The sequence below is a fragment of the Drosophila arizonae genome, chromosome 3 (assembly GCF_054131065.1).
Source record: "Drosophila arizonae isolate 15081-1271.41 chromosome 3, UAZ_ARI_1.0, whole genome shotgun sequence".
Taxonomy (NCBI): Eukaryota; Metazoa; Arthropoda; class Insecta; order Diptera; family Drosophilidae; genus Drosophila; species Drosophila arizonae.
The window spans coordinates 18,198,429-18,225,472 of record NC_142923.1 but is presented as its reverse complement, the minus strand read 5'-3'; the positions used below and the strand labels follow the sequence as shown (position 1 = coordinate 18,225,472).

The window sequence follows — 27,044 nt, the reverse complement described above, 5'->3', positions numbered from 1 at the left end:
AAAAGTCTCCTTATGGTAAAAGCTAAAAATGACTTTTTTTTTAAAGTCCTGCGAATGTCTAAATAAATTTCTCTCGCTGCATGTTTTTGCAAAAGTATCTGTAGGATATATGTAAATATCCATGTATAACAGAGAAATATGATTTAATGCAGAATGAATCTTTTTTTTTTTTTTTTTTTTGTGCTAAGAAGCGAGTCAGGAGATTTTTTATTTTTTCGTTTACTTATTTATTTTTTATTTATTTATTTATTTTTTTTTTTCAAGTATCTTAATCTTATCTCATAAATACTTTTTACACTCAATAAACTGCCCAAAATATTTGCATCTATCAAAACATCAGTAAGTCACTCAAAGAGTAAAACCATTGCGAGTTATGCTTTCCATTAAGCAAATGCGCCCCTTTCTCTCTCTCATTCACAGTATTTCACAGTGATAGACTTGAGAGCGACTCAAAAAGCTTTTCGATTGTCATTTGTCAGCGCTGAAATTGAACTCAATCCACTTACCGTTGCGCCACGAGACGTGTGAGTGAGTGCAGCCGCTGCAGTGCTTCCAGTGGCAGCTGCTGCATCTTGTTGCCGGAGATGTCCAGTGTCATTAAAGAGTACGTCATGGTGCTGTGAAAGAGTGTGTATAAGAGAGAGGGAGAGAGTGAGAGATAGTCATTATGTGTTAGCTTTATTATTGTTGCTTTATGTATTTTTGATATGTTTATAATACTAAAAGTTTTGCTAAACTTTGAAAGCTAAGCCTCGCCACGCCCCGGCGAAACGCCCCTCTGGTTATTGAGGTGCTGCATGCCTTTTGACATAACCAGCACACAAGTCGGAAAACAAATATTTAAACTTAATTAACGCACCGCACACCCAGCGACAGCGGCAGAGGCAGAGGCAGAGGTAGAGGCAGCGGCAGCGAGTCGTATGACCTAACCTAACCCAACCACCCTCTGGACACACTCATCGACATTTCGTTACCGCTGCACTCCATTAATAGTTACACATAAACACACACACACACACACATACAAAATAAACAGCGAAAAGTATAGGCAGACAGAGGAGGCAAAGCGCAGAGGAGTGCGCAAGAGAGTAAAAGAGCGACCTCAATTATGAAAACCACGAGGTTTTACAAACAAGCATCAGGCTGCTTTAGAGCCTGGGCGCCCCTTGTTCTTTGTTCGCTTTGTTGTTGTTTCTGTTGCTGTTGTTGTTATTATAACTACTACACTGTTGTTGGCTGTCGGCTGTTGGCGACGAAGAATCAAACGCAAAACGCAAACCGAATTTTTGTGGCTCCTTTTACTTAGTCTCTATCGCTCTCGCTCGCTCTCGCCTTAAGCGCCTTCCTCCGGCATCAGTTGTTGACGGCGGCTGTTTTCGGTTTGCGTTTTGGTTGCCGTTTCCCGTTTACCGGTTGCACGCCGGTCGCCTTTGCTGTTGTTGTTGTTGCTATTATTGTTGTTTTACTTGTGGTCTCACATTTGAGTTGTGTGCGTGAGCGAGTGCGTTTGTCATCAAAAGACTCTATGTAAATATAGCAAATTCGCTGTGTACTCACTCAGGCATACACATATGTATGCATATTCATAAGTCGAGGGCAGTTCAAAGAGTAGCTTCAAAAACGCGGTTTCAAAGCAAAGTTAACAAATCTGACTGTGATTTTCTATTAATTTTATATTATAATTCATATACAATACAATATATATCAAGATATTATTTGTATTTATCAGCATATTTTTGATACATCCTCGCCATGTCTTTGAACTAACCTCGCTTTATGTTTTCCTTATTTATTACAATCTTCAAAGGACGAAATACTTGGAATTTATTGTATCTAATATCAAACACCATATCCCTTCCATATATTTATAGATAACCGAAGACTGTGGCAACCCACATGCATACATACGTATGAGTTATGTACGTATATGTATTTGTACACATGCACAAAACAAAGCAATCTTCACATTTGACGACACTAGCGAGCGGCACGCGAGACAAGCAGTAAAATAACACACGCACACTCACTCACTCACTCACACCATCGCACACACTCGCTAGCCTGCGTGTAAAAAATTAATCACGCATGCAATACAAACAAAAATTGGACGTAAGCTGGCTAAAGGCTTTCCGATCCAACGATTAGGCAAATATACTTTCATTGGGATCATTAGCAGATGGCTAAGAAACCGACTAAACTTCTTACTTGGTAATTTCATAGTTTATTCAGTGAAGCTATTTAAGCATGCGATAGCACGACATTTGAGATAGTTTAAGGATATGCCATCTATGTATTTACGAGGAAAGATTTTATTATTTATTTATATATTAATCTACCCTTACATATATAATTTTTGATTTCTTAAATTTTTTATTACTATTATATTTAAAATGAATTGTATATTTTGTTATAATATTGTTAAAAATTTAAACAATAAAAATATCTAATAATATTAATAATTAATATAATAAACTGTTTATATCTTCAGACGAAAACGATGCTAAATTTTGTATTCATCAAATACATATCTATTTGTATATTTGTATGCACATGCATTTGTATATGTACATATATTTTATTGCTTATATCTTTAGCTATAAGTTTTCTTGGTATTTGCTGTAAATCGTTTATAAACATGTTCCACATAAATAAAGTATCAATAAATTACTCAAATAAATATATAATACTGTTTATTTATCCTCAAGGCTTATTTTAAATGCAAAAAGTCAACGGCCAGCCTGCAAGCGCTGCAGGATTTCTGTTTATATACAATTAAAATCAACATTTTCTAGCCTCGAGAGGCGACAGCTGCAAGCAATTTTTTTTTTTTTTTCAAATTTAGGTTTAAAAGCAGCTGATCCATTCCCCATTATCCCCGTTCGTTTCTCTGCTCATGAAGATACATATGAGATGGGATCAAAAGCAAGTCGGATAATGCTAGCTGCCGAAAAGTAAATATTCTTCTTAAATATCTTGCTCTCGAAACAGTAAGGGTCGCTCTTATACACACATGATATTTGCATTGTTTGCGCTCTTTTAGCACAAGCATATGAAACGGGATCAAAAGCAAGAGCGATAAAGGTGACTATAATTAACTGAGTTATTACTCATACCCCTACATTAAGCAGCCGACCTACTCACACTAGCAGAAGTATGTACATACATATATGTATTTACATTTGTATAACCACAGTTTGTGCTCCCCTCTTGCATAATGAGATGTAACGAGGTCAAATGCATGAGCAATAATAAGCACTGCAAGCAGCTGACTTGCCTTCCATACTCTTTACGGCTTTGTAGTCAATTGATTACTATGGGAGCTGTGAAGCATACCTAACGACGACCCACTCATACTTACGTATGTACATACATATGTACGTACATGTATGTATGAAATCTAAATTTCTTACTTTACTCTTACACAAACATTTGAAACGGGATAAGAAGAAAAACGATCATTCTTGCTGCCGAAATGTAACGGTGCGCCCGTTCTCCTAAAATGGATCTCAATGGATGCATAGTGTAGAAATACTTGCTGCCAACTCTGTTATACATATTACAACTCACATTATACATATATTATCTGTTATCCATGCATTGCATTCGAGCCATTAACACTCACATTATACATATGTATATTATTTGTGCTCCAACCAAAGTAAAAGCAACAATGGCGAGCGCAGATATCAGTTATTTCCCTTGCTCTCAAGCTTAACGTCGATCCACTCATCTCTCATATTATCCAGATTCCTTGCTCTACTCTTACGCAAACATATGAAATGAGATCAATCGCAAGAGCGATAATGGCGACTGTTTACAGCTGAGCTGTCTCTTTACAGCAATGGCTCTGTGAGTGAAGCATGCCTAGCAGCCGACTCACCCATACTTACATACTCCACATATTCGTTGCCCTACTTTAGCACATACGTGAAAGGCGACCTTCAGCTGAGCTCTCAGCTGTGTAGCTATCTCACTCACGTGCACACACAACCGCACTGCGCACTCTGCAGTTCGAGCATAGAATATGAGATCGGTAAAATAGCTGAGCTATCTCTTATACACTCCACAGAAAAATTTACTCAGTGAATAACCACTTGTTGACAGCTCTGTGAGCCGTGCCTTGCACGCACGTATACGCACATTTTACAGTGGACATATCTATTTACTTTTGTATTATTTTTAATTGTACGCAGTCAACAGCTGTAATATCGGTTTCACTTATTTTTAGCTTTCATGACTTAACTCTATTAATAAATAAATTGATTGTGTTTAAAAGAATTTCTTTCTTTTCACAATGAGAATAATTATGGCTAAAACACACAGAGTCCCAAGCAGACCATAGCCAATATAGGTTAGCCATTTGAGATTGCTCGATCCATTGGCATCCTTGACGACATAATCCCGCGATATACAGTTATACGCTAATGAGCTGCAAAATACTTGACAGTTGTCGCCTTTCGTAATGCACTTGACCCAATCGAAGCAGGGCTTCGTATGATCATCCGCACAGAAGTTCAAGCAATTCGCTGAGCTAAGCAATTCCAGGGAAGTTCCGTTCCGGAACCAGCACTGACAGCTATTTCTACATTTATCCAAAAACTTGGGAGTGTTATCAACGTCCGCGCCTCTGACCGTTATCAGCGACAGCAATGCCCAGAGCCACGCATGCCGCAACATTTTTGAACAGTCGATGAAGTGACAGGCAGCACGATCCAAACCCAACTGAACTCAGCAAGCATCCAACTTCTTCTCGAGTAATTCCCGATAAGCCAGCTGTGGCTACAGAGTAACGAATATGTGTCCAGTAAATATACGGGTCAATGGATCATAATGAGATATAAATATATATGTATTATATAATATAATACATATTTATTGTACAGCTGATATCAGAGCAAGAAATCAATTACCATATGTTTAATTATAATTTCTACTTTGTATATATATTATATTATTATATGTATTATTACATATATTATAAATTGTAATTGATGGCGAACATGAGGAAATCTGCATTCTTCAAATTATTATTGACCTCGATTTCTATAATAATAAAATACGAAATATAAGTGATAAAGGCAGAGATACAGTACATACACATATATGTATGTATATATGTTTATATGAGATTTTCTTGAAACTGGAAATCGGATGGTAAGCAATAATACGTTTTGGGTTTGCTGAAACATTTTGCTAAATGTGTTGGGGGGATTGCATCGCATGATACGAGGGATTCTTTAAGCCTCTTGAACTCTTTATCAGAATTAAATAAAAGAGTTTCTTGGAACCAGAGAATTATGAAAACCACGGAAAAATTAAAATAGAGCTACTCAACTGCTCTCTTTCTTCTTTAAATTACACAGTGGCTCACAGCTTATATGATCCACCATAAAATATAAATCGCATAAAAATATGAAAAGAATAGATTTTTGAAAAACTTAAATCTTTTTGTTTTCGATATTCAGTGACATATTAATCATAATTTATTTATTATTTTTTATGCAAAACAATAACAAAATTATATATTTATGATTTCTCTTTATTTTTTTTTTATTAATAGACTCTCTATATATAGTTTTTCTCTAGCTTATTCAGCTGCTCGTATTGCTCGCATCCATCCGTAGATGCCTTTCAGAGTATTTCAAATTGTGGTTTTACAACTGCTGAGCTAACTTTTCGAGTAACATGCGACGCAAGACACTGCAAATGAGCATGTGTGAAAGAGAGGGTGATAGAGGGAGGAACAGAGCTAAAGAGTAGGTGTGGAATTGGATGCTTGGCGTAATTTTAGCCACATTTTTGTCAGGTTTGTGCACATTAATTAGTTTGATTTAAGTTGAGATGTGGCCTGTTGACGAGCGACTCGTCTGTCTATTTGCCCGACCAGCCCCTGCCCCTCCCTCAATCCCCTTTGAGCTCCAGCTACTACCCTTTTATGCACATTATCTGTTTACTTTTGCATGTTGTGGTAGGGCAGAGAGGATGGGTAGGCGTGGTAGGGGTAGGGAGAGGGGCTAAAGTGGGGGCCTTAAAAACTGTGCAAACTGTTAACGTGCGTCCATTTAACTTTACCAAATGTGTGTGTGTGTGTGTGTGGGAGGGGTTTTGCGGTGGGCGTGCAATGAGGGGCCATTCGGGGCGTGAGGCGGGGGGCGTGTCTGGTTTGGTTTGAGTTCTTTGTGCTCGTTAAAAAATTTTCGCGTTTCATTTCATGCCGCCCAAAAGGAAAACCCCACAACTGCCAAATGCGGTCGAGTGGTAAAAAGAGAAAGAGCACACAAAAGCGCTCGGTAGAGCGAGAGAGAAAGTGAGGAGCGAAAGAGAGAGGCACACAGTGTTTGATGTGATGTGTTGTGTGGGACCATAAAAAAGCTGACGAAATATGTGCTTGTTGTACGCCGTCCGTCCGTCCGTCCGTCCGTACAACACTCTCCATGCATATTTCGAGTCCGTTTGCCGCTCGCCTGTACTCCTCCTGCAGGGTATTTGAGCTGGCGAGCAACACATAATTGCGGCATAGCCGAACCAGCTGAATGCTTATCAGCAAAAAACTAACGTCAAATATTTCCATCTCTCTCGTTAGCATCTCTTTGTTTCTTCTTCTTTTTACTGCATAATTTAGAGTATCTCCTCTGCTTTGCTATTCTGTCTGTAGAATAAGAGGTGTCAGTAGTAATTTAAGTATAAAGAGAGATAGTTTATTAAATATTTATTGTATTTATTTATAGTATTTTAAAAGTTATATAAACATATTGTATTTTACTTATATTTTATAAGATTAACAGCTGTTACTCATGCATATTATCTTTGTATATTGTTTTATATTTACTTAAATTTTGTATCTTGTTCTTTGTATGGAATATGTCTGTATGAAATAATAGTTTATGTTGTTGTGTTTATCTTTTCCTTCCGATCCTTCTCTCTCTCTCTCTCTCTCTCTCTCTCTCTCTCTCTCTCTCCATCATTGCTTCTTTAGTTCACCTCGCATTTCCTCTTTTAATTTGATTTCTAAATTATCTCCCGACTTCTCTCTCTATATAATGGCTGATTATTTATATAGAATAGATAAAATATACATATGATAGAGCGAGCGAATGACCTATATAGAGAAATTTTAAAAGGGAGAACAAAATACACTTTATAATATGCATCATATATTATCTATCCTATACACACATATTACAGATCTCTCTATATAGATAGAGAGAGTATTTACTGATCCACATAGAATCTTCATATATATTCGTTTGCTTACCTTTTCATTCAATGCAATTCAAAAGTTAAATAAAACTGTTTTCTCTGAGTTTTCATAACAGATATTTATAATTGTCCACTAAATGTGCATTGTTGTTGTTGTTTTTTTTTTTTTGTCGCTAGGGTATTAAAATGTCGTTTGACTGTAAATTTTGTTGTTGTTGTTTTTTGTTTTTAACTCGCTTTGCTGCTGCTGTTTTCTTCTTCTTTTTTTTTTTTGTGATTATTTACACTCAAACAAATAGCGCTTGAAAGTTTTTCTTTTGCCCAGCCGTGTGTCTGAATGTGTGTGCGTGTGCGTGTGTATTTTACAGTATTCACCATGCGAGTTTGCATTTCCTGCCTGCATTTTCAGCCTGAGTGCCCCATGAAACACTCCCAAACAGTGAAAACGCTGCACAACCAAATTCTCTCCCCTCTCTGCTTTCTCCTCGCACCCCTGTCCCTGTTCACCCATCACCCCTTTGTCTCTCGTAGTTACCTCACTTGCCCCGTCAGCCGCCAGCTCCTGCTAGTCGTTTGTTAAACTTAATTTTACGCCTTTTTTACAGCTTGCAGTTATATGTTGTAAAAATATGCGTGTGTGCGTATGTGTGTGTGTGCACTACAAACACATAAACACACACAAAATTGCCAAAAAGAAAAGAGAAAACAAACGTGAAAAACTGCCGCACAGCGGCCATATAAATAGGCCTGGCAAAACTGTCGCATCATCAGAATAAATGAAATATATATGTGCATATGTGTGTGTGAGTGAGTGAGTGTGTGTCTGTGTGTGTTTATGAGCCAGAGTGCATCATCATGGCTCAGCACTTATGCGAAGAGCCCTAATCGCAAATGCCAGCACACGTAGCCCTAACTCCAATGCAATGCCACGCCTCCCCGCCCTAGCCACTGGCCGCAACGGCAGACCGCCTGCTCTGCCCACACATCGTGCCGACCTTCACACTCACCTGAAACTGCGCTCCGATATGTCCTGCAGCTCGTTGTCGATTAGCTTCAGCGTCTTCAGCCGCAGGCCCTGAAACGTTTCATCGTCGACGCTCTGCAGATGCGTGTTCGACATTTCGATATATCGCACGCTGCTGTGTATGAATTCTGCAAGAGAGATAAAAGTGAAAAAGAGTGTGAGTGAGTGAGGGGCAGAGTGACATGTGCATGTGTGTGTGTGTGTCGAATATATTGATGTGGCATCGGCGACCAAGTCAAAGTGATGCTGCCTGCCAGCATTGGCCGCCACCAGTTCATCATTCAAATTGATTTTAAACGGCATTTGAAGCGTTTCCCATAACCCGAGGGAACAGTTCGAGCCAAGCTCCGGCCTCAACTCGCCTCGACTGGCCTATAGCCCCCACCTCCAGCAGAGGACTGGGGCTAACGATGATGGCTTTTGTTTTGGCAGTTTGATAGCAGGCGCGTTAAAGCAAATGGGTCATCAGCGAGCCATTGGCCCACACAATAGACTAGGATCAGAAGGGGAAAGAGCGAGAGAGAGAGAGAAGGAGAGAGAGGGAATTGCCTGCTGGCCTGGCCTGGGCAGGACTTTGATTTTTATGCGCTTTTTCCTTTCCCAGCAACCACCCGCCATAATAGGACAGCGACCAAAGCAATTTAAAAAGGCACTTTAGATATATTGGAAGAGTGACATCGTTGGCAAAACAAACAGCGCGCTGCAAACGCTTGACTTGATTGCCCAACAGCAACAACAGGATGACGCAGAAAATGATGAAGAAGACAGAGAAGCAGAAGAAGAAGCTAGAGCCGGAGCAGGAAGACTAGAGAGCAGCCGCAGCAGCAGCAGTAGTAGGAGCAGCAGCAGCAGTAGGAGCAGTAGCGACAGCAGCAGCAGCAGGAGCAGCAGCAGCAGTAGGAGCAGTAGCAGCAGCAGCAGGAGCAGCAGCAGCAGGAGCAGTAGCGACAGCAGGAGCTGGAGTATCAACAGCAGCAGCAGCAGGAGCAGCAGCAACACCAGGAGCAGGAGTATCAGCAGCAGTTGCAGCAGGAGGAGCAGGAGGACTAGAGAGCAGTAACAGCAGCAGGAGGAAGCTGCAGGCAAAGCAAAGAACTGCACAAAATTTATATAACATTAAGAGCCAAATAGCTAAGATAATTTTGACCAAGAGCAAATATGCGAGGGAATACTGAACACAGTGAGAGCAGAGAACATAAAAAGGGTTTTTAGAGACAGGGTTTTTAGCGAGGAGAGCGGCAGTTTTTTTTTTCATAATATCTCATTAAGGAATACTCAAATTTGAATGAAATTAAGGTTGTAATATAAAAAGGTCAGACAAAGAAAAGCTACGGATCTGAAAATTCCCATTTAATAGAATTTTTTAAGAGATTTTGAAAAATATAACGGAAAATGTGCCCGGTATATATTGAATAGTTTTAAGAACTTTAACTTGCATTTGCTTAAGTACATTTATGATCATAAGCACGATAGATAAGCTATATGTGGAGATCTATAAATAGTCAAGTTAGAGGTGAATGCTGAGCAATGATTCATTCAAGATAATTCCTTCTTATCTACAGTAGATAGAAAATAAAAAATATATGTATATCACATATAAAACATAATTCACTGATGAAACTGCTCAGATATCCTGTCAAGTCATGCCGTGTCAGCTGATATAAGAGAATAAATTTCATTAATTTGAATTGAGAGTTTTTTTACTCGCTGGCTAATTTGAATTCGAGCCCCATTTGTATGCCCTCTCCCACCCACTTGTCACCCTCCCCCCGCTACACCTCATTGTTGGGCCATCTAAATTGGCGTGTAATCCGTAACTGGATAAACAAGCTGCGGGTCAAAAGGCCAAGCACCTGCTGCATAGTTTTAATGGGCGCCACAATGGCGAGGCGCCACGCGTGAGTCGGCGAGGGGCAATCGGCGAGTTGGTGCGTTGGCGCGTGGGCGAGGGGTAATCGGCGAGTGTCGCAATTAATTTGCGATTCGCTGAGCATGTGTTAATTAACAATAGCGACAAGGTCCTTCGAGTGCGCCGCCGGCCTAAGCGCACGACCACGCCCACTCCACGACGCCTCTGCTGGCGTCGGGTGACCATGTGTTTTTAGCCTGATTATATGAAATGTGGCTCCAAAGGGAATTTCCGTGTCATGCCTGTCAGCTTAAATTATGGCCTGGCCTTAGCTCAAGTAAAGCGGCAAATGCGACGCGCCACGCCCCCAACATTCGCGCGCTACGCCCGATGGCCAAAAATAAAAAAGAGACACCATTTTCTTGTTGTTGTTGTTGCTGTTACCATTGCCGTTGTCAGTCGAGTGCGGCATGTGGAACGCGTGGAATGGGCCAGACCCGTGCGGAACGAGCGAAATGCAGCGGCCAGAAAACTCTGACGTGCAACATGAAAATGCACTTTTCGCTTTTAATTGCAAATTTTTTACGTGAATTGTCATTGCGATGAATACGGCTACGGCTACGGCTACGGCTCTGACGCTGGCCCCGTCTCTGCTTCTTCTTCTTCTTCTTCTACTACTATTTTTATATATACATTTTTGGTACAGTTTCATTTGGTTTCGGTTTGGTTTTTGGTTGCGAAATCTGTTTTTTTTTTTATGCACCTTTACATTGAAAGAGATTTTGGGGTATATTGGCTTTCTGAGTCTATACTATAGCTGGAGAGAAGTGTGCGGGAAACTGTTCTCCATAGCTCTATAAAGTATGGATTATAGATTTATTATAAAGTATAGATTATTATTTTAGAAGAGAGGCTGAGCTATCTCGACAATGATTTATAATTACAGATAGATAGATTTATGAAATGTTATAGCTGTACGCCGACTCTGTATCATGCCTCTACAGACCCTTTGGCAAATAATGATTTACGCCTATGCGAAATATGAATAAGCTAAAAGAGTCATATCTGGAAGAGTCTTCGATTCTCACCCACATTCGATTCTCACCCACATTCCCAGCATGAACAGTTATTGAACAGTCGGTTACGCTCGTTCTGCTTGATATATTGTTGTTGCTGCTGCTTGTCTCGGCTTTCGTTTTATTTTTAGTTAGCAGGCTCTGTCTGACAGCTTTCAAAATAAGAGAAACAGACACAGAGACACATGGATTGACATATACAATATGCATGCGAGAATATGTATGCATGTGAGTGTGCCTCTCTGCGTGTGTGTGCAGTAAAGTCAAAGTGAAATGCGAATGCGAATGCGATTCCAATTGCAGATTGTTTGGGATTGTCATTGATTTGGCCATGAGCATTTCAGCAGCAATTCAACTTTACAGTCGACTGCACTTAAACAATTAATGAACAATTACATCCAGGCATCGAAATTAGTTCAGCAAAATCTCGAACAAGTTTTTTACCATGTGCTATACCATGGCACACACATAAGCTGTAGAAACTTTCTATAGAAATTATTAATTGATTTTGGTTTTCAGCTTAATCAATTCGATTTAGTCATAGTCTGAGCAGATTGAAAATGTTAATTGAAACTCTAATGGGTCTTATGTGTATCTGACAGAAGGAGGCGTGGCAGAGCAAGTCAAGTTTGTGGTGCATAGAAAATACAACTGTAGGTAATACTTACTAAGTAATATTTAGTTATTTAGTAAATAATTAAGTATTTCTTAGTAGTTAACAGCAAAGCCTAATAGGCAAAGTGTAATAGCAGAGTCTCACAGCCCAGCTAGATATTGTTATGTTAAGAGCATAGTCCCATAGCAAAGTGTAATAGCAGAGTGTAACAGCGAGGCAAATACTGTTATGTTAAGAGCAGAGTCTCACAGCAGAGCTCAACAGTGGAGCCTAACAGCATAGGCTTTTAACAGTGCCCAAGAGCAAAGTCTAACAGAGAAGTCGGATATCAGAGTCAAGTGGCAGAGTTTGACACTGTGAAGCTAACAGCAAAGTCAATTAACATATAATGCTTGTGTAACAGACTAACAGAAGAGCTTAACAGCGCAGCCAAAATTATAAATCAAACAGCGAACACTAGCAGTAGAGTCTAACAGCCGAGCGCACTATTCAGTGACAGGGGTAGCCTTTTAACAGTGTCTCAGTGTTTGTCTGAGACTTAGAGCAGCTAGAGCTAGAGCTAGAGCAGCAGACTGAGCTAGCCTCAGCAAACGCAGGCTGCTGGCTCAAACTCTTACTCAGTGTGAGAGAGTGTTTCACTGTCCATTTGAAAGTAATCAAATTTTATTTGTAAGCACAATTTTAATACCACAAAAGAGTTCAAGTTGGTCATGTTTTCACATGTGTTTTTTGGCATTTTCTTTGTGGCTTTGACTAAACTTGAAATTGAAATTAATTTAGTTTGATTATAAATATTTGAAGCAAGTCTGCTGCTCTGGAAGTAAGAAATGCAGTTATTAAAAAATAATTTATTCATAAACGCATTTCATAATAATTTATTTATTTGCGCAGCTCAAATGCGGTTCGTTGCTTTTAAGACTGCAGACTTACTGTGAAATGTGTGCCTGAGTGTGTGTGTGTATGTGTGTGTGAGCGTGTGTGTGGCTAATACACACGCAGAGTAAACGACGATATATGCAAACAACTTACATCTTAATTACATATCGCATATTAATACAATATTAATCATACGCCCTGTTGACACGCGCGCACTGGCCAACTGGCAACGTGGCCAACAAACGCATTGGCTATGCAGGATGGCAGCCTCGGTGGGCGGGGCGAGTGTACAGAGAGGGTGTGCGAATGTGTGTGTCTATAGAATGTGTGCATATCTAAGCTATACAGCTGTTGCTGTATTGCCGTTGTTGTTGTTGCTAGCATTGCTCTTGTTATGAGTGGACAACACACACACATAACACACATAACACACACACACACACACACACTCACACACACAACATATGGCGTTAATAAACTTCTAGCTGCTGCGGCAGTTTGTGTTTGTGTCCATCGTGCATGTTGGCTTGTATTTTATGGCCTCAAGTCAATTCTCTGACAAATGGCGAGCATATTTATTTATTTACTTTGGCTGCCAACGTCGCCAACGTTGCTGCCCCCACCACACACCCCCCTTGTGCTGGCCACTCGTTTGCGTCACTTGCCAAGTGTTTATTCAACTTGCCAAAAGCAAGCAGAAAACCAAAAAAAAAAAAAAGAGAGCTAAAGGGAAATATGTGTATACACATATATCTACATATATCCGCTTATATATCGCAGTTAAAGTGTTTTGTGGCTTTGTACGAAACTCTTGCAAATTAATATTTAAATATGTTTTGCTGCTCCATTTTTTTTATTTATTTATTTTTTTGCTTTGGACTCCACTGCACAGCATTTAATGAAATTATTTATGCAATTTGTGCTTACTTTTATTCTTAGTTAAATAATAATAATATGCATATTTATTTGCAGCCAAGCCAAATCATGCATAAAATTAATAAAAATAAACTCTGATAATTTCAGTAATTTCTGCTCAGTAACACAAATGCCGCCAAATAATTTCGATGAAAACAATTTAAGCGAATATCAAAAGGGAAAAATCTGTTTGCCAAATATGTTTTGTCGCCCGCCCAGAAACTGTATATGTTTCAATAAATTGCATTTAATTAAATACAACTGAAAATTGTTTACAAAAAATGCCCAAAGCGTAAATTTATTCAAATTCCTTTCAACAAAATGATTTCCTTTTTTATTGTGAGAAGAAAACAAAATCAAAATAAACTCGTCACCAGGCAAAGGGTTAATAATAATGAATTTAAAGAGCCTCAGGCTTTGTTTTTTACTTGTACTTTGCATAGTTGAAAAAGTAGAATTTAACAATAAATAAATGCAGTTGAAGGGAATTTTGAATTAAAACACAATCCTCAAAGAAAACTGCTAAATGCTATTAAAACCTGTTGAAGTCACTCGCTTCACAATGCACGCATACTGCTATTAAATGACTAAATCAGATATTGACTTATTTTTAATTTTTATTTTTTATTTGGCTTAGCTACGCCCCAAATGCGTATTATGCATTTAATACTAATATCAATAACAGTTCAAGTGCAAAATCAGAGCCTAATAGCCGAGTCTGATACTGTTAAGTGAACAGCAAAGGTTATTTGCATAGCAAAATTGATTAACAGTAACAGCATAACCGAATAGCAAAGTCTAACAGCGGCGTCTAATAGTATAGCACTGTTAAAAGACGTGATTGTAGAGTATGATAGCAGAGTGTAACAAACAGAGTCCAAAAGCAGAGTTTGATACTGTGAAGTTAACAGAAATGTCTAAGTAACCAACAGCTGGAGAAAACAGATCAATTTAACAGCGGACTCTAGCAACAGCCATGATTGAGTGGCTTTTAACAGTGAGCAACAGCAGCGCTCGAGGAGCTGAGTCTAACAGCAGAGTCTCATAACAGAGTCTGAGAGCAGAGTCTATGGCACTGTTAAAACACACAGAATCACTCAGTCAAACGTGAGTCTATTACAGTCACACAATTTAACAGAGTCTGGTCTAATATAAAAGCACAAGGCAAGAATTTAACATTACAGTCTAACCATAGAGTCTTCTATTGTTGCACTAGTGTTCGTCGGAGACTTAGGTCTTATACAGAATTGTAGAGGTGCAATCCGAATGGGTTTGCGCTGGTGGCTCAAACTCTTACATAGTGAGAGAAAAATAGAGAGAGAGAGAGAGAGAGAGAGAGAGAGAGAGAGAGAGAGAGAGAAAGAGAGACACTCCATCTGAAAGTAATTAGATTTACGTTTGTAAGCTCAATTTTAATAGCACAAAACAGTTCAAGTTGGTTATGGTTAACTCACCATATATCATATTTTCCCCTTCCACCTATAACCCGATCTTCCACACATAAATGACATCAAGTTGCTCGGATGATTTGATTAACAAAGTTAAACTAAAACAACTCTAAAGTTAAGCAACTATTTTCTTATTAGCAAATTTCTACCAAAAAACTTATCAGCGCAACCAACAGAGCTTTGTATATGTGCATGTGTACAATTTCTGGTTATTTATACACATAGATGAAAGCAGCAGAAAATGCTTAAAATGCTAGTGTAGCTCTGAGGGTTGAGGGTATTACCCAACTATTCACTTATCCAGATGGAATAATTCTTCATCTATGATAATTTGGAGCAAATATCTATTGATGATGAAGACGCCAGAAAACATTCGGATATTTTTAAAACAATTTGAGTAAATAATAATAAACAAATTATTCTTCACAAAGAATTTTATTTGCCGCTATAAAATAATTGCATTATTTCTTTCTAAAGTTTAACAGAAAATATCTGATTCGAATTCATTTCATTCAATAGCAGAATATTGAATGAAATAAAATGGAATCTTTTTGGTATGTTTTTTATGGAATTTTTAAAAAGCGTTTCGCAATGAAGTCGTAAATCACGTCTCTGCTCGCTTTGGATAGTTGTGAAACTATCTTTGATCTGAATGCTATCGCAGCCAGAGCAAAAACACTTTCAATTTTCATAGGCTGCCCATAAGGATGGAGCTCTCTCATTCCCACCCTCTCTCTCTCTCCCTCTCTCTCTTTCCCACTCTCCTCTGCCTCTTAGCTTTTGACCTATGTGAACGTATGGGCTGATGAAGATTACGTCAGCTGAAAAGTTATTGTTTTGGTCGAGGCATTCATTGAGCCAAGGCGGCCAAGCATAAGAAGCGACTATGTGCATGTGTGTGTGTTTGTATGTGTGCTTCATTTATATCCATATACTTTTGTGTGTCCTGCGATGCTGCAGCTGGAGGATGTCAGCAGCAGCAGGAAACGTGCAGCAGCTTGTGTAAGCCTTGCTGCCTGCCTGCCTGCCTAGCCTGGCCATGCTCGGCCTGCTCTCTGTTAAGAAATAGTTTCGGCATGAAAATTGTGGTCGAATTGAATATAGAACGAATGCTACTGTAAGCAGCATATGTATGTGTGTGTGTGTGTGGCAGCTGCCCTGGAGGCGCATCAGCAACACTGGCCAAGCGTGAAAATGACCAGAAAACATTAAAAATAAATCTAAATTGCACATTTGTGACTTAAATATCATTTACGAGCCGAGCACAATGCCAAAATGTTCACTTGAAATTTTGCGCCCAGATATTGGCAAACATATTTTGTGCTTTGGCTCCCATTGATGGCCTGAAGGCAGCTTTATCGAAATATTTTGAATACGAAATAAGCTGAAATAGTTGCGCTCTTTTTTTTTTTTTTTTTTTTTTGGGTAGACTCACAGTAGGACTTAACACATTGACTCATTGGCTCCTGCGCTGCCAAATGGCACTAGGTGAGGCCAGGCCTTTAAGCCGCTCTCTGTCGTAAGCGGCTTGGCGACTTAAAAACATCACAAATTTTGAGAGATTTTAGTTCACTTTTGATGTTTCCTGTTGTCGGTGGCAGATTGTGAAGGAGTCTGTCAGTTGTTGGTTCATAATGCCACAGCGCGTGGCAGTCGTTGCCATGAGGCATGTCGATATTTATATATGCATACAGCCCATTAGCTATGAGGACTTAGAGCTTATTTTGGTAAAATTACGCTCAGCTAAATTTTGCTGTAATTAATTGTTCTACTTTTGTCAAATGCTTGCAAATTAGATTGCTGAAAATTTATGAGTAAATTCATGATCTTAGCAACAATCTGCAAATAATTGGCAAACTATTTATTTTACAATTTAATGAGATGAAATATACATTAAACTGCATTGACTTGTGTTTAATATGGAAGCTTGTTTTTTGTACACAATTACACAAAATTATCCTAATATTTGTGAATGTGTATGCCGTCTCTTTAGGTATTTATATATGTAAGCAAAATTAATTTTCAATTTGAGTTTGTTTAATAGGTTGACTTTGTTAGATATATTAATATAAATTTCTAATGGATATTAATGATATTAATATCAATAATAAATCATAGATATTATCTATATAAGCAGTCTATACTTCTGCAGCTCTTAAAGGCTCTCAATCGACAAATACTTACGCATACATATGTATTTTCTAATTATATACATACATATTTTTATATACTAACATTAAAATGAACTTATTATGTCTTAAGCCACATCAGTAATCATATCTTACAGAGTTACACAGACTGTCACAGTTACAGATTGAAATAATGAATACTATATTTTATAGATATTAAATATAAACATATGAAGTAGAGTCCACTTATAACGAGGCTCAAGGTACCATCGGTATACCCGGAAGACGCTATAGCCGTATAAGTTTACTCATATAAGTTTTTCTGGGGCTCGAATTCCCGTTGTAATAACAGTGCGGACGGATTAAAAGGAGTTGTTATAACTGGATTCTACCGTATTTGCTAAAAGTTAGTCATATGAATTAAAGTAGACTGCAAAAGTTGTAGCTTTAAAGCTAGTCTAGTTATTCAAGTCTCTGAGCAACTAAAAAGTAAATATATAATATACATATATTCATATATATAAACGTACATATGTATGTATCTATATGTATATGAATGCTTATATCATCTCTACATATAGTTTTGAGAACATATTTAACATGTCTGACAGAGTATTTTATATATTCTGCACAATTCAAATAACTTAGCTCTATTTAATTTTTATTTTATTTTTGCAAGACATATTCGAATGTTTTGCCATTGCCGTTTGCTGCTGCTGCTGCTTCTGCTGTTACTGTTGCTGTTGCTATTGCTATTGCTGCTGTCACATATTTTTGGCAACACAAATTTTGGAATTTTTAATGAATTTCAAGTCGTTGTCATCGTCATTGCAAATGTCCCCCGCTGATGCAGCTGCTGCTCGTTGCTGCCGTTGCCGTTGCCGTTGCATATTTGTGTGCGCTGAAAAGTATGCAACATCTGATGTGTGCTGGCCAGGGCAGGCCAAAGCCAGGGCAGGACAGACAAGACAGGACATGGTGGACGGACGGGACAGCCGGGACAGACCTGGGCCTGGGCATGCCAGTGGTTGCTGTGGCCAAAAGCAAACCTAGCCACAGCACAATGTCCAGCTGTGGGCACTGGACGGCTGCTTTTGTGGGCGTGGCACGCAATTAGCCAGACTGTCAAGCAAAGTGTTTTTTTTTTTTTTTTTTTGGCAACCCACCACGCCTCGCCTCGCTTCGACCCACTCCAACTCGTTTTTTCCACATTAGAATTGCTAATTGGAGCAAAGTTTTGTGCATTTGCTGCAGTTTCTTGCAATGCAAGACATAAATTGCATTCAACTGAGACATTTGTTTGAATATATGTGTATATCAGCATACATATATATGTATATTTAAATATATATCTTCATAGATATATGTATAAGTGAGCAGATTGTAATTGCAATTGCTGAAACGCCCGTTTGCCCCCCAGAGGGCAAAAGATTTGTTAGTCAAGCTAATCAACAGCAGGGGGCAGACCAGAGCTTGGCAGACTCTGGCATAGCTTGGCCACTCTCTGAACAAACGCGTCAAATCATATTGAATAAAACATTATTATTTGAATACAAATTTCATGAATTGCATGCACACTGAAATTCCAATGAAATTGGTTTAAAGTGTCTTCTCGAAATGCATAAAAACGAATCAAATATCTCGATTGGAATTTCATCCCAATGCAACGAAATTCATTTTGTCCTGACTTGAAGGTATTTGCCTTTTGTTATTATTAACGGACAAAAATCAGTTCATGTCCACAAAAATACAAAGGAATATTACAATATACATATATTAAATTTCTTAATTTTTGATATTGCATTTGAAATGCTTGTGCATGGGATTAAGAGAGTATATTAGCTTGGTATAATGTCTGTCTTGCTTTAAGTTGCCTTTCTATTAGACTAATTACTCTACATATCTACTAATCAGTCAGTCAATCTGTCCGTTTGGCAGTCTGCAAAGAAGCTAGAAATTTCGAATTTAATTTGTTAGTTTTGGGACTCGAGTTGTAAAGCTTTAGACTCTGAATTATCAGTTGCACAACTAGAATCTGAAGTCTTGGCATCTGATATATTCGCCGCCCTTTGAGATCTGACTTCCTGGAGTTGCACACTTTTTTAATAAAAAGCTCTTTTTACTAGAAATAGAATGTTTCTATTCCAATAACCTTGGACCAATTGCCTTTCCTCATCTTTTCTGGCAAAATCCACATTTTTGGTTGCATATTTGTCGTTATCGAAATCATAGCGACTCTCTGTGTGCAGTAGTAGCCATCTCGCTCCCACTTAGTAACACAAAGAGCCACGTTCAGCAGCAGCTATAGCTGTCCTGCTCTGACAATTCATCTTGCAATTGTCACTGTTAGTGATGACACTCGAAATTTATTAATTGACTGAATTATTATTATTATTATTATATTAATTATTGAACTATTATTTTATAATATTTAATTATATTTAATATCATATCAATTTCAAATAAAATGATTTTAGTCCCCAAGATTATATATTGTGAACACATATATTAAATGCTCCAAATATATATGTTAATATTTATTTAAAAAGTTTAAAAGTCAGAAAAAATAAAATCTAACTGTGTGTTGGTCCCGCTTTAGGGAAACTGATATGCCTGTTTCTTTTCCACAGAAATATTTTCGAGTACCTATGTAATTATTTTTGGAATCATCGATTGTGGTTTCAATTAATCGCAACCCATTTGGCAATACAATTAATTCGCCAATAGAATCGAGTTTGGTGTATCATCACTAGTCGCTAATATGCAAACTCACTCCAACAGTACGCACTTCTCTGTTTCCAATAAAAACTTAATATATAATAATAATACCACAACGCTTACATGAGCCAGTGTAATTAGTTTGTTATAAAATTGAACCGATACGAAACATAAAACAATTCAAAGAGTTGAAATAATTTTATAAAAAAAAAAAAAAAAAAAAAAAAACAAATAAAAAAGACAGAAAATTGCAGTAGAAAAGGCAAGTAAATTTTTTTTTCGATATGTACGTCGCATATTTTGATAGATTACTTGGCAATGCGGATAACAGTAAAAGCAAAACAGGTCAAAATAGGGGCTCCAAACGCACCCGCAGCTGCCTTCCTTTTAGCCAACACCCAAAACCTCCTCAGAGCCAAAGCGACTGTTAGCCAAGAAAACTTTTCAGTGGCTCGAGCGTTCATATTTGACAGTTGCCTGGACTGTCTGTCAATGTATGTGTGTATGAGTGTGTGTGTGTGTGTGTGTATGTGTTTTGGTAGTCAACAGTTTTCGGGAGTATATGCAACTTTATGCCGCAACTTGCCATCAAAAAGGGCGGCAGGCGTGTCCCGTTGTTTGCATTTTGCAGCACTGCAGCTAATGGCAATATTTTTGCGGTCGACGACTGGAGCGAGGGCAGTTCCGAGAGTTTGTGCCTGTGTGTGTGCGTGTGCTTTATTTTTGGAGTGCGCAATGCTAACGAAATGACAATGGGGCACAGAACTTGCCATTCATTACTTAAAAACTACGAAATTAGCGTTGAATTTTTGCCACAGCAATCGTTAAAAAACTTTCTGGAACCACAGCCGAAAAAGTCTGTGCCGGAGAGAGAGAGAGACAGATAAAGAGAGGGAGAGGGAGAAGGAAAACTTTATTTTTACAACTAATTGGCAAACTTAAATGTAAGATTTAATTTTGTTGTGGGTAACACAGCAACGGCAGCCAAGCAGGCAGGACAAAGCCGTTTGAGGCTTCATTAAAAAATTACATTGCGCCGCAGGCGACACAGAGAAAAAGACAGACGAAGGGAGAAGGGTAGACAGGGGGAGAGAGAGTGAGGAATGGGGAGAAAAGCAGCTAGTGGCAAGTTTCATTGTCGCCCGAGTTGGCAACAAAAATATTTGCCACATAAATAAAAGCGAGACAAGTTGAATGTGGCCGCAGCTGCTGGTCCAGCACATATTGACAGCAGCTGAATAACTTCAGCTCACACATACACATACATACATATATCTCCCTCTCCCTCCCTCTATATACATTTACCCTTGACTTACCTGGAAACTTGTAGAGGGCCACCTCGTTGCAATTAATCTCAATCAGGGTGGACGTCTCGTTGGGCAAGCCAGCGCATTGGCACATCGAGTTGAGTGGACACGCATAGAGCACATCCTGCTGCTGGCTGCCAAGCAGCGCAGCTGATCCTCGTGCCGGCGGCGGACCACGTGCCAGGGCGCGGGCTATATTCCGGGCACTGCGATGCAACCTCTGACCCGCCGCAGCAGCGCCTCCGCCATCGAACTGCCAGCAGTGGGCGGTGCAGACGAGGCACGAGATCAGCGCCAGGTACAGGTGCATGCTAAAAGGAAGCGTACAGAAAAGGTGGATGAGCAAATTAGTTAACAGTTTCAGTTTGGGTAGTATTTCTAGGGCAGTGCTTAAAGTCGTTTTAAGTGTGTGTAATCTTGTCTGGCAAGTGCGAATGTAAGAGAGATGAGCAAGGGCAGAGCAGCTTAGCACTTACACAGCAAAATAATGAAAGATGCTACAGCTTATCTCTCACTTATCAGATATATATGTATGTAAGTCTTTGGCGTACGTGCATGCAAGTTGAACTCTCTTTGTAAAACCCCTGGGCAAACAATTCTCTTTCGGCTGAGTTTGTAGTCGACGGCAAGTTAATGCTCATATTAAAACCGAGAGAAGCTTGAAATAACTTTAGAAAGCGATTGCTTACTTTTTAGGTGATTGTGATGCTTGATATAAATTTAAATAAATAAATAAAATATTAAAGAAGCTAAAAATATTGAATATAATGCTATAAAATAATATACTATATTATTAAATTAAATATTTAATTCTATAGTTTATTTTAATTTATTTAATTTATTTTTTTTTTTTAATTCTCATTTTTTGTATATATTTCTATTATTGATATTTAAATACATATTTAATTTTACAGTGTTTTTATTTTTTTTTTCGTTTATTGATTATTGATTATTATTAATATTTAAAGTTTTATTGCTGCGTTGCTTGACCCTCTCTATTATTAATATTATTATTATTTATTTATTTTTAAAATTTAATTTAATTTATATATTTTTTTACTTTGCATTATAATTTACAAATTCTTATTTGTGTACATTGTTGATTTGAATTTCTCTTTGCTCCACCATATAATTTAACTTTCAATGCTCAGCTCACTCTACTGAAATTTAGCAGAATTATATAATACAACAGCAATTACTCAGCTTTACTTACAAAATTGTCAAACAAGTTTATATGTTTAAGAAACAGTTTAAGTAAAATATTATATGCTTGAGATATTGTTGATATATCAAAAGAAATGACTTCGTCTCTGTCAATGTCACCAGAGTAAATATAACTGTAACTCGTTTTATTTATCATACATTACAAAAAAGCCACAAATATTTATTTTCATCAAACCAAACAAAGCTAAGCAAAAGAAAAAAAAAAAAAAAATTTAAAATAAAAAGGAAAATTAATAAACAGCTTATACTTTGTGTAAATAAATGGGCAAATAAAATAAAATAAGCTTGCCGGCAGCTCAGCTTAAACTGTAAAAGACCAACCTTGCTCAAATATTAAAAGCTACTAAAAATTTGAAAATTTGCCAAATTTATACATAAATTTATTTTTATTTTTGTGGCTTACTTTCAAATAAAAATGCTGAATAAAACAGGAGCAAAAATCGTCAGCGTCATGAAAGTTGTAAGGGAATGCATTTGCAAAGGACCGGCACTTAGTGTGCAAAACTCACACAAACTAAAAGCCCCATAAAAAATTAGTAAACAAAATAGTGAGAGAGGAGAAGAGCTGAAGAGGGAAAAGCCTGCTCGAAATATTGAAATATTTTGTTTGGAATATCAAATAAATACACAGTAAGGCAACAGTTTAACACACACTCAATGGCTGGCCAAAACAAATTGAACAGTTAAAGAAAATACGAAGACTGATCAAATATATTGTTTCTAGTTGAAAATAGTTTGGTTGCATTTCAAATAATTCCATTTCCATTTGTCTGTGAGTAAATGGAGCGCGGAGCATGGCGCATGATATATGAAGACACTCATTAGGCGAGCTCTGGCAGACACCTTCGGTCTAGCCATTTATTTATTTGTCACTGCTTAGCATAAATCGCGCGTTAGGGTGAATAAAATGGCATAAAATTAACGGTGCTCCCACCCCAATACCATGAGAGCGCCATTAAAAGTCACAGCTCAATAGCACAGTGGAGCGAACGCGATTTAATCATAATAAGAAAAATATTTATTGAAAATTATTTTTTTAATAGAACTTTGGTTGAAATGTTTACAAAAAAAATAATAAAGATTTTTTAAGTTATTTTATAAAATAATAAAAATCAGTAAATTAAATTAATTATGAAATATAAATAAAATAAAATAAAATAAGAATAATTAAATATTAAATTAACAAAAAATAAATAAAATAAAATAAAATATTGATGTAATGTAAAAAGATATTATGAAGTAAAAATTCAAAAATATATATAATAATTATGAAAATATTAAAATAACATGTGAGTAAATAAATCCAACAATACAATGGAAAAATAAATAAAAAGAAAAATATTATCTGAAAAATAAAACTAAATATTATGAAAAGAATAAAATAAAAAAAAAATAAAAATTTAAATAAAATAAAAGCCAGAATGGGTGTTTATTTCATAGTCATGATCAATTAGATTTCAATTATCTATAATCATCATTAAAAACTGTCGTTTGACATATTTTCATAACTCGTTCAAGCACTTGCATGTCACTGTGCTCACACATTGTCGCTTTATGAGCAACTCCTCAGCCCGACTTAGGGTGAAGTTCACCTAAAAGCTTGCGACAATTCATGCAAATGAGTCGCAGTCACACACGAGCAAAAGCACTCACACTCCAATACACACAATCGCACACACACACACACACACACAGTTATACTCTTACATATTCGCATTCAAATGCCTCTAACTTGAACAAAACAAAAAAAGAAGTGCGCAACCACAGCACGTAGAAGCTCGAACACTCACACTTAACACACACACACACATACGTGCATGCACACACACATATAGAACATTCATAGAGCGCTGGCATATAAAACATGTTTCATGTACGTAGATGTGTGATGTTTATTTGACACGCCAAAGTATATAATAACAAATAAAAACTTTGGCACACCAGACGACGTTGACGACGCCGACGACGTCGAGGACGTGGAGGACGACGAGGGAGCCGGGCGACAACTGCTGGAACTCTGACAAGGACGACGTCGACGAGCACGGCCCATTAGCACGATTGTTGAGCTTTAAGGCTTCGATGGTTTGGGTACCTCTGCGCACATTACGAGGCGCCATAAAAGTAGAGACCCCCGAAAAGAAACGTGTATATATATAGTACATTCCTTTACTGATAGGCACTACAAAAAAGACGGGAAGAGAATCGGGAGTCGAGAGTGGAGAGTGGAAAATCAAGTCCTAAGTCGAGTTATTTAAGTCAGCTTAGAGTTTCGGATAAGTAAAATATATGCTGGCTAAGTCCCAAGTTCTTACAATTGAAACATGTGCTATAGTCAGGGATTTTCGGTAGACTAAGAGCCTACATTAAAAGTCCAGTTAAATGTGCTTTTGAGAACCATTTGATTTAGCTGGGAAATAAATGAATATAATGCAAAAAACAATTATTATTCTATGTTATATGTACTATTTATTCTATATCCTATATTCTAAATTCTATACTCTATAGCTCACCAAACACGTTAAATCTAGTTTGCTACGCATTAAACTTGAAACGTTTTTACAACTGGAATTGAATAAAGTTCGATTAAAATTTCTTGAAAAAGTTGAAAGAGGCTTTCAAATGGCTGAAAAAGCAAGTGATGAGCGTTTTAAAGTGTTAAACTCTAGAAAACTCGAACTACCATTAGGTAAGTAGTCACTATATGTACATATGCAATATATAACCTATCTCATCTTTGCCCTCAGATGAATATTACAAACAGCATGTTCGTCCTGATCTGCCTAATCTTAACTCCTCTATTAGAGGCACGAAAAACGCCAACTGTGTATTCAATACAAATGTAATGGATCTAACATTGGGTGAGCATAGCTCCTGCTCTCTTTATATATTTCTGTCTATATATATATTCATCTACTACAGATGAGTATTATGAGCAGTTTGTGGTGCCCAAGGTGAAGCTGCAGGAAGAGCAAGCAATAGCGGAGCAAAGGAGCAAACACTTTCAACGCACTCACTACTTTGGGCCGCGGTACTTGGAACAGTGCCAGCACAAGCAGAAAGCTGGGAGGGCAGTACAAGAAGATTTGGAGAATAAAATACAAGACATACAAACAAAAACAATTTAATCGAAACGAAAGAGAGGAAGATAACAACAAGCTTAACTGCGATTTAATACGAATCGAAGCTATAAAGTGAGTGAAAGCGAGAAGGAGGGAGCCATACGGAGAGAAGGAGCACGAGCTCTAAACAATTATTAAATACAATTTATTCATTTTTATATGGTGCTAATAATGTGACAACAGCTTAAGACAAAACCACTTATGGTGCTTAGAATGCCAGCGAGCATACTTTTAAATATAATTCAAATAATTTAAATGTTCTTTTTTTTTAAGGGACGTTTCTATTCAATTCTCATAACCCCTAGAAAGAACGTATGTAGGTGAAACAAAGCCATAAGCAAGGTGAGTTCATATAGTTTGTTATGCAAACGTAGGCTGACCTTTCATTTCCCTTGAACTCATTGATAATATTAGTAATATGAGTTCAAATTGCAATTTTTGTTGTAAACATGTATATAAGAAAAAGCAAAAGTAGGCGTGGCAGAACTATTAAGCACATATAATACTGATCAGAATGATTAGCTGAATAATTGTAGAACATAGTTCGCTCTTCTCTTTGGCACTTGGTAAAGTATAAAACTTAGAATATTATAATTTATATCCCTACAAATCTAATTATAAAAAAAAAAAAAAATTATTGAACAAAAATCAATCAACTATGAATTCGCTTATTGGACATAATTTGAAAGCAACTGAAGCTGGATACTTTGAATTATGGACAATAAAAATATTGGATGCACGATACATCCTCCAATCCATCGGAAAATAAAAACTGAACTCAATTTGCACAAATACACAAATTTCATAAAGAAAATACTTGAAGAACAAAAGGTATTCAACAATTTTTTTCGCCTAGTTAAATCCCTATTCAAGCTCTTCAAGTGCGCAGTCTGTTTGCTTGTTTGTGCAATTTCATATCGATATATATACAGAAATGTTAACGACTGTCATAAAACTTAAATAGATTTTGTGGACATTTCATATTTATTTAATTGGGACTTTAGCTTTACACAATACATACTTACAGATGTGCAACGTCTTGGCAAATATTTATTTATTTCTAATTAGTTAATTTTTGTGCAAATCCTATAATATTTATGTTTATTTGAAAGTGTTTCGCTGCACTTGCATTTGTTTGCTTAATCCATGCTGCCAGTTAGAATGCATTATATAGTAGTTGGCAACTACAGAATGTGTAGGTGTGTTTATTTCGTTTGCCCCCACCACACCTTTCTCGGCGATTCTCAAAGTGTTTACCCAATCTTCGGCAGGCACTGTCATGTGCTGTCTGTGCAAAACGACATGCAGCTTGGCTCAGCTAAATCAATATCAATCTACAATTGCCGTCTGGCATTTTACTGATTGTTTTTCATTATGTTGATGGTGACAAATCGAATCTGACTTTTGCAACACTTGGGCTGACCATGTAAAACCAAACGATACATCACACAGTTGACTGAGCTAGCGTGTGTGTGTGTGTGTGTGTGTGTGTGTGTGTGTGTGTGTGTGTGTGTGTGTGTGTGTGTGTGTATAAGCATGTGTG

At 37.5% G+C, this 27,044-nt stretch overlaps 2 protein-coding genes across 7 annotated transcripts in view; one reads left to right on the top strand and one right to left on the bottom strand.

Moving 5' to 3' along the window:
- Window positions 1-27,044, bottom strand: part of LOC108611919 (uncharacterized) — a 120,558-nt gene that overhangs the window by 12,432 nt on the left and 81,082 nt on the right. For all 6 annotated transcript variants that reach the window (XM_089465979.1, XM_089465981.1, XM_089465982.1 and 3 more), the window contains 3 exons: window positions 21,168-21,469; window positions 8,208-8,352; window positions 507-617 (listed from right to left, as the gene is read on the bottom strand). In XM_089465979.1, the coding sequence (XP_089322105.1) occupies window positions 507-617; window positions 8,208-8,352; window positions 21,168-21,468 (557 nt within the window). In that variant the 5' untranslated portion in view covers window position 21,469. The remainder of the gene's footprint in view (window positions 1-506; window positions 618-8,207; window positions 8,353-21,167; window positions 21,470-27,044) is intronic.
- On the top strand, window positions 19,866-25,757 carry LOC108609904 (uncharacterized). The gene is made up of 4 exons (XM_089465985.1): window positions 19,866-20,113; window positions 24,888-25,068; window positions 25,127-25,240; window positions 25,302-25,757. Exons 2-4 carry the CDS (start codon window positions 25,002-25,004, stop codon window positions 25,505-25,507), a joined length of 387 nt encoding a protein of 128 aa, XP_089322111.1. The 5' UTR covers window positions 19,866-20,113; window positions 24,888-25,001; the 3' UTR covers window positions 25,508-25,757.

Coding starts and splice junctions, on each gene's coding strand:
- LOC108609904 (XM_089465985.1), top strand. CDS start 25,002: ATGGCTGAAAAAGCAAGTGATGAGCGTTTTAAAGTGTTAAACTCTAGA. Junction 25,069..25,126: donor AAAACTCGAACTACCATTAG/GTAAGTAGTCAC, acceptor CTTTGCCCTCAG/ATGAATATTACAAACAGCAT. Junction 25,241..25,301: donor TGTAATGGATCTAACATTGG/GTGAGCATAGCT, acceptor CATCTACTACAG/ATGAGTATTATGAGCAGTTT.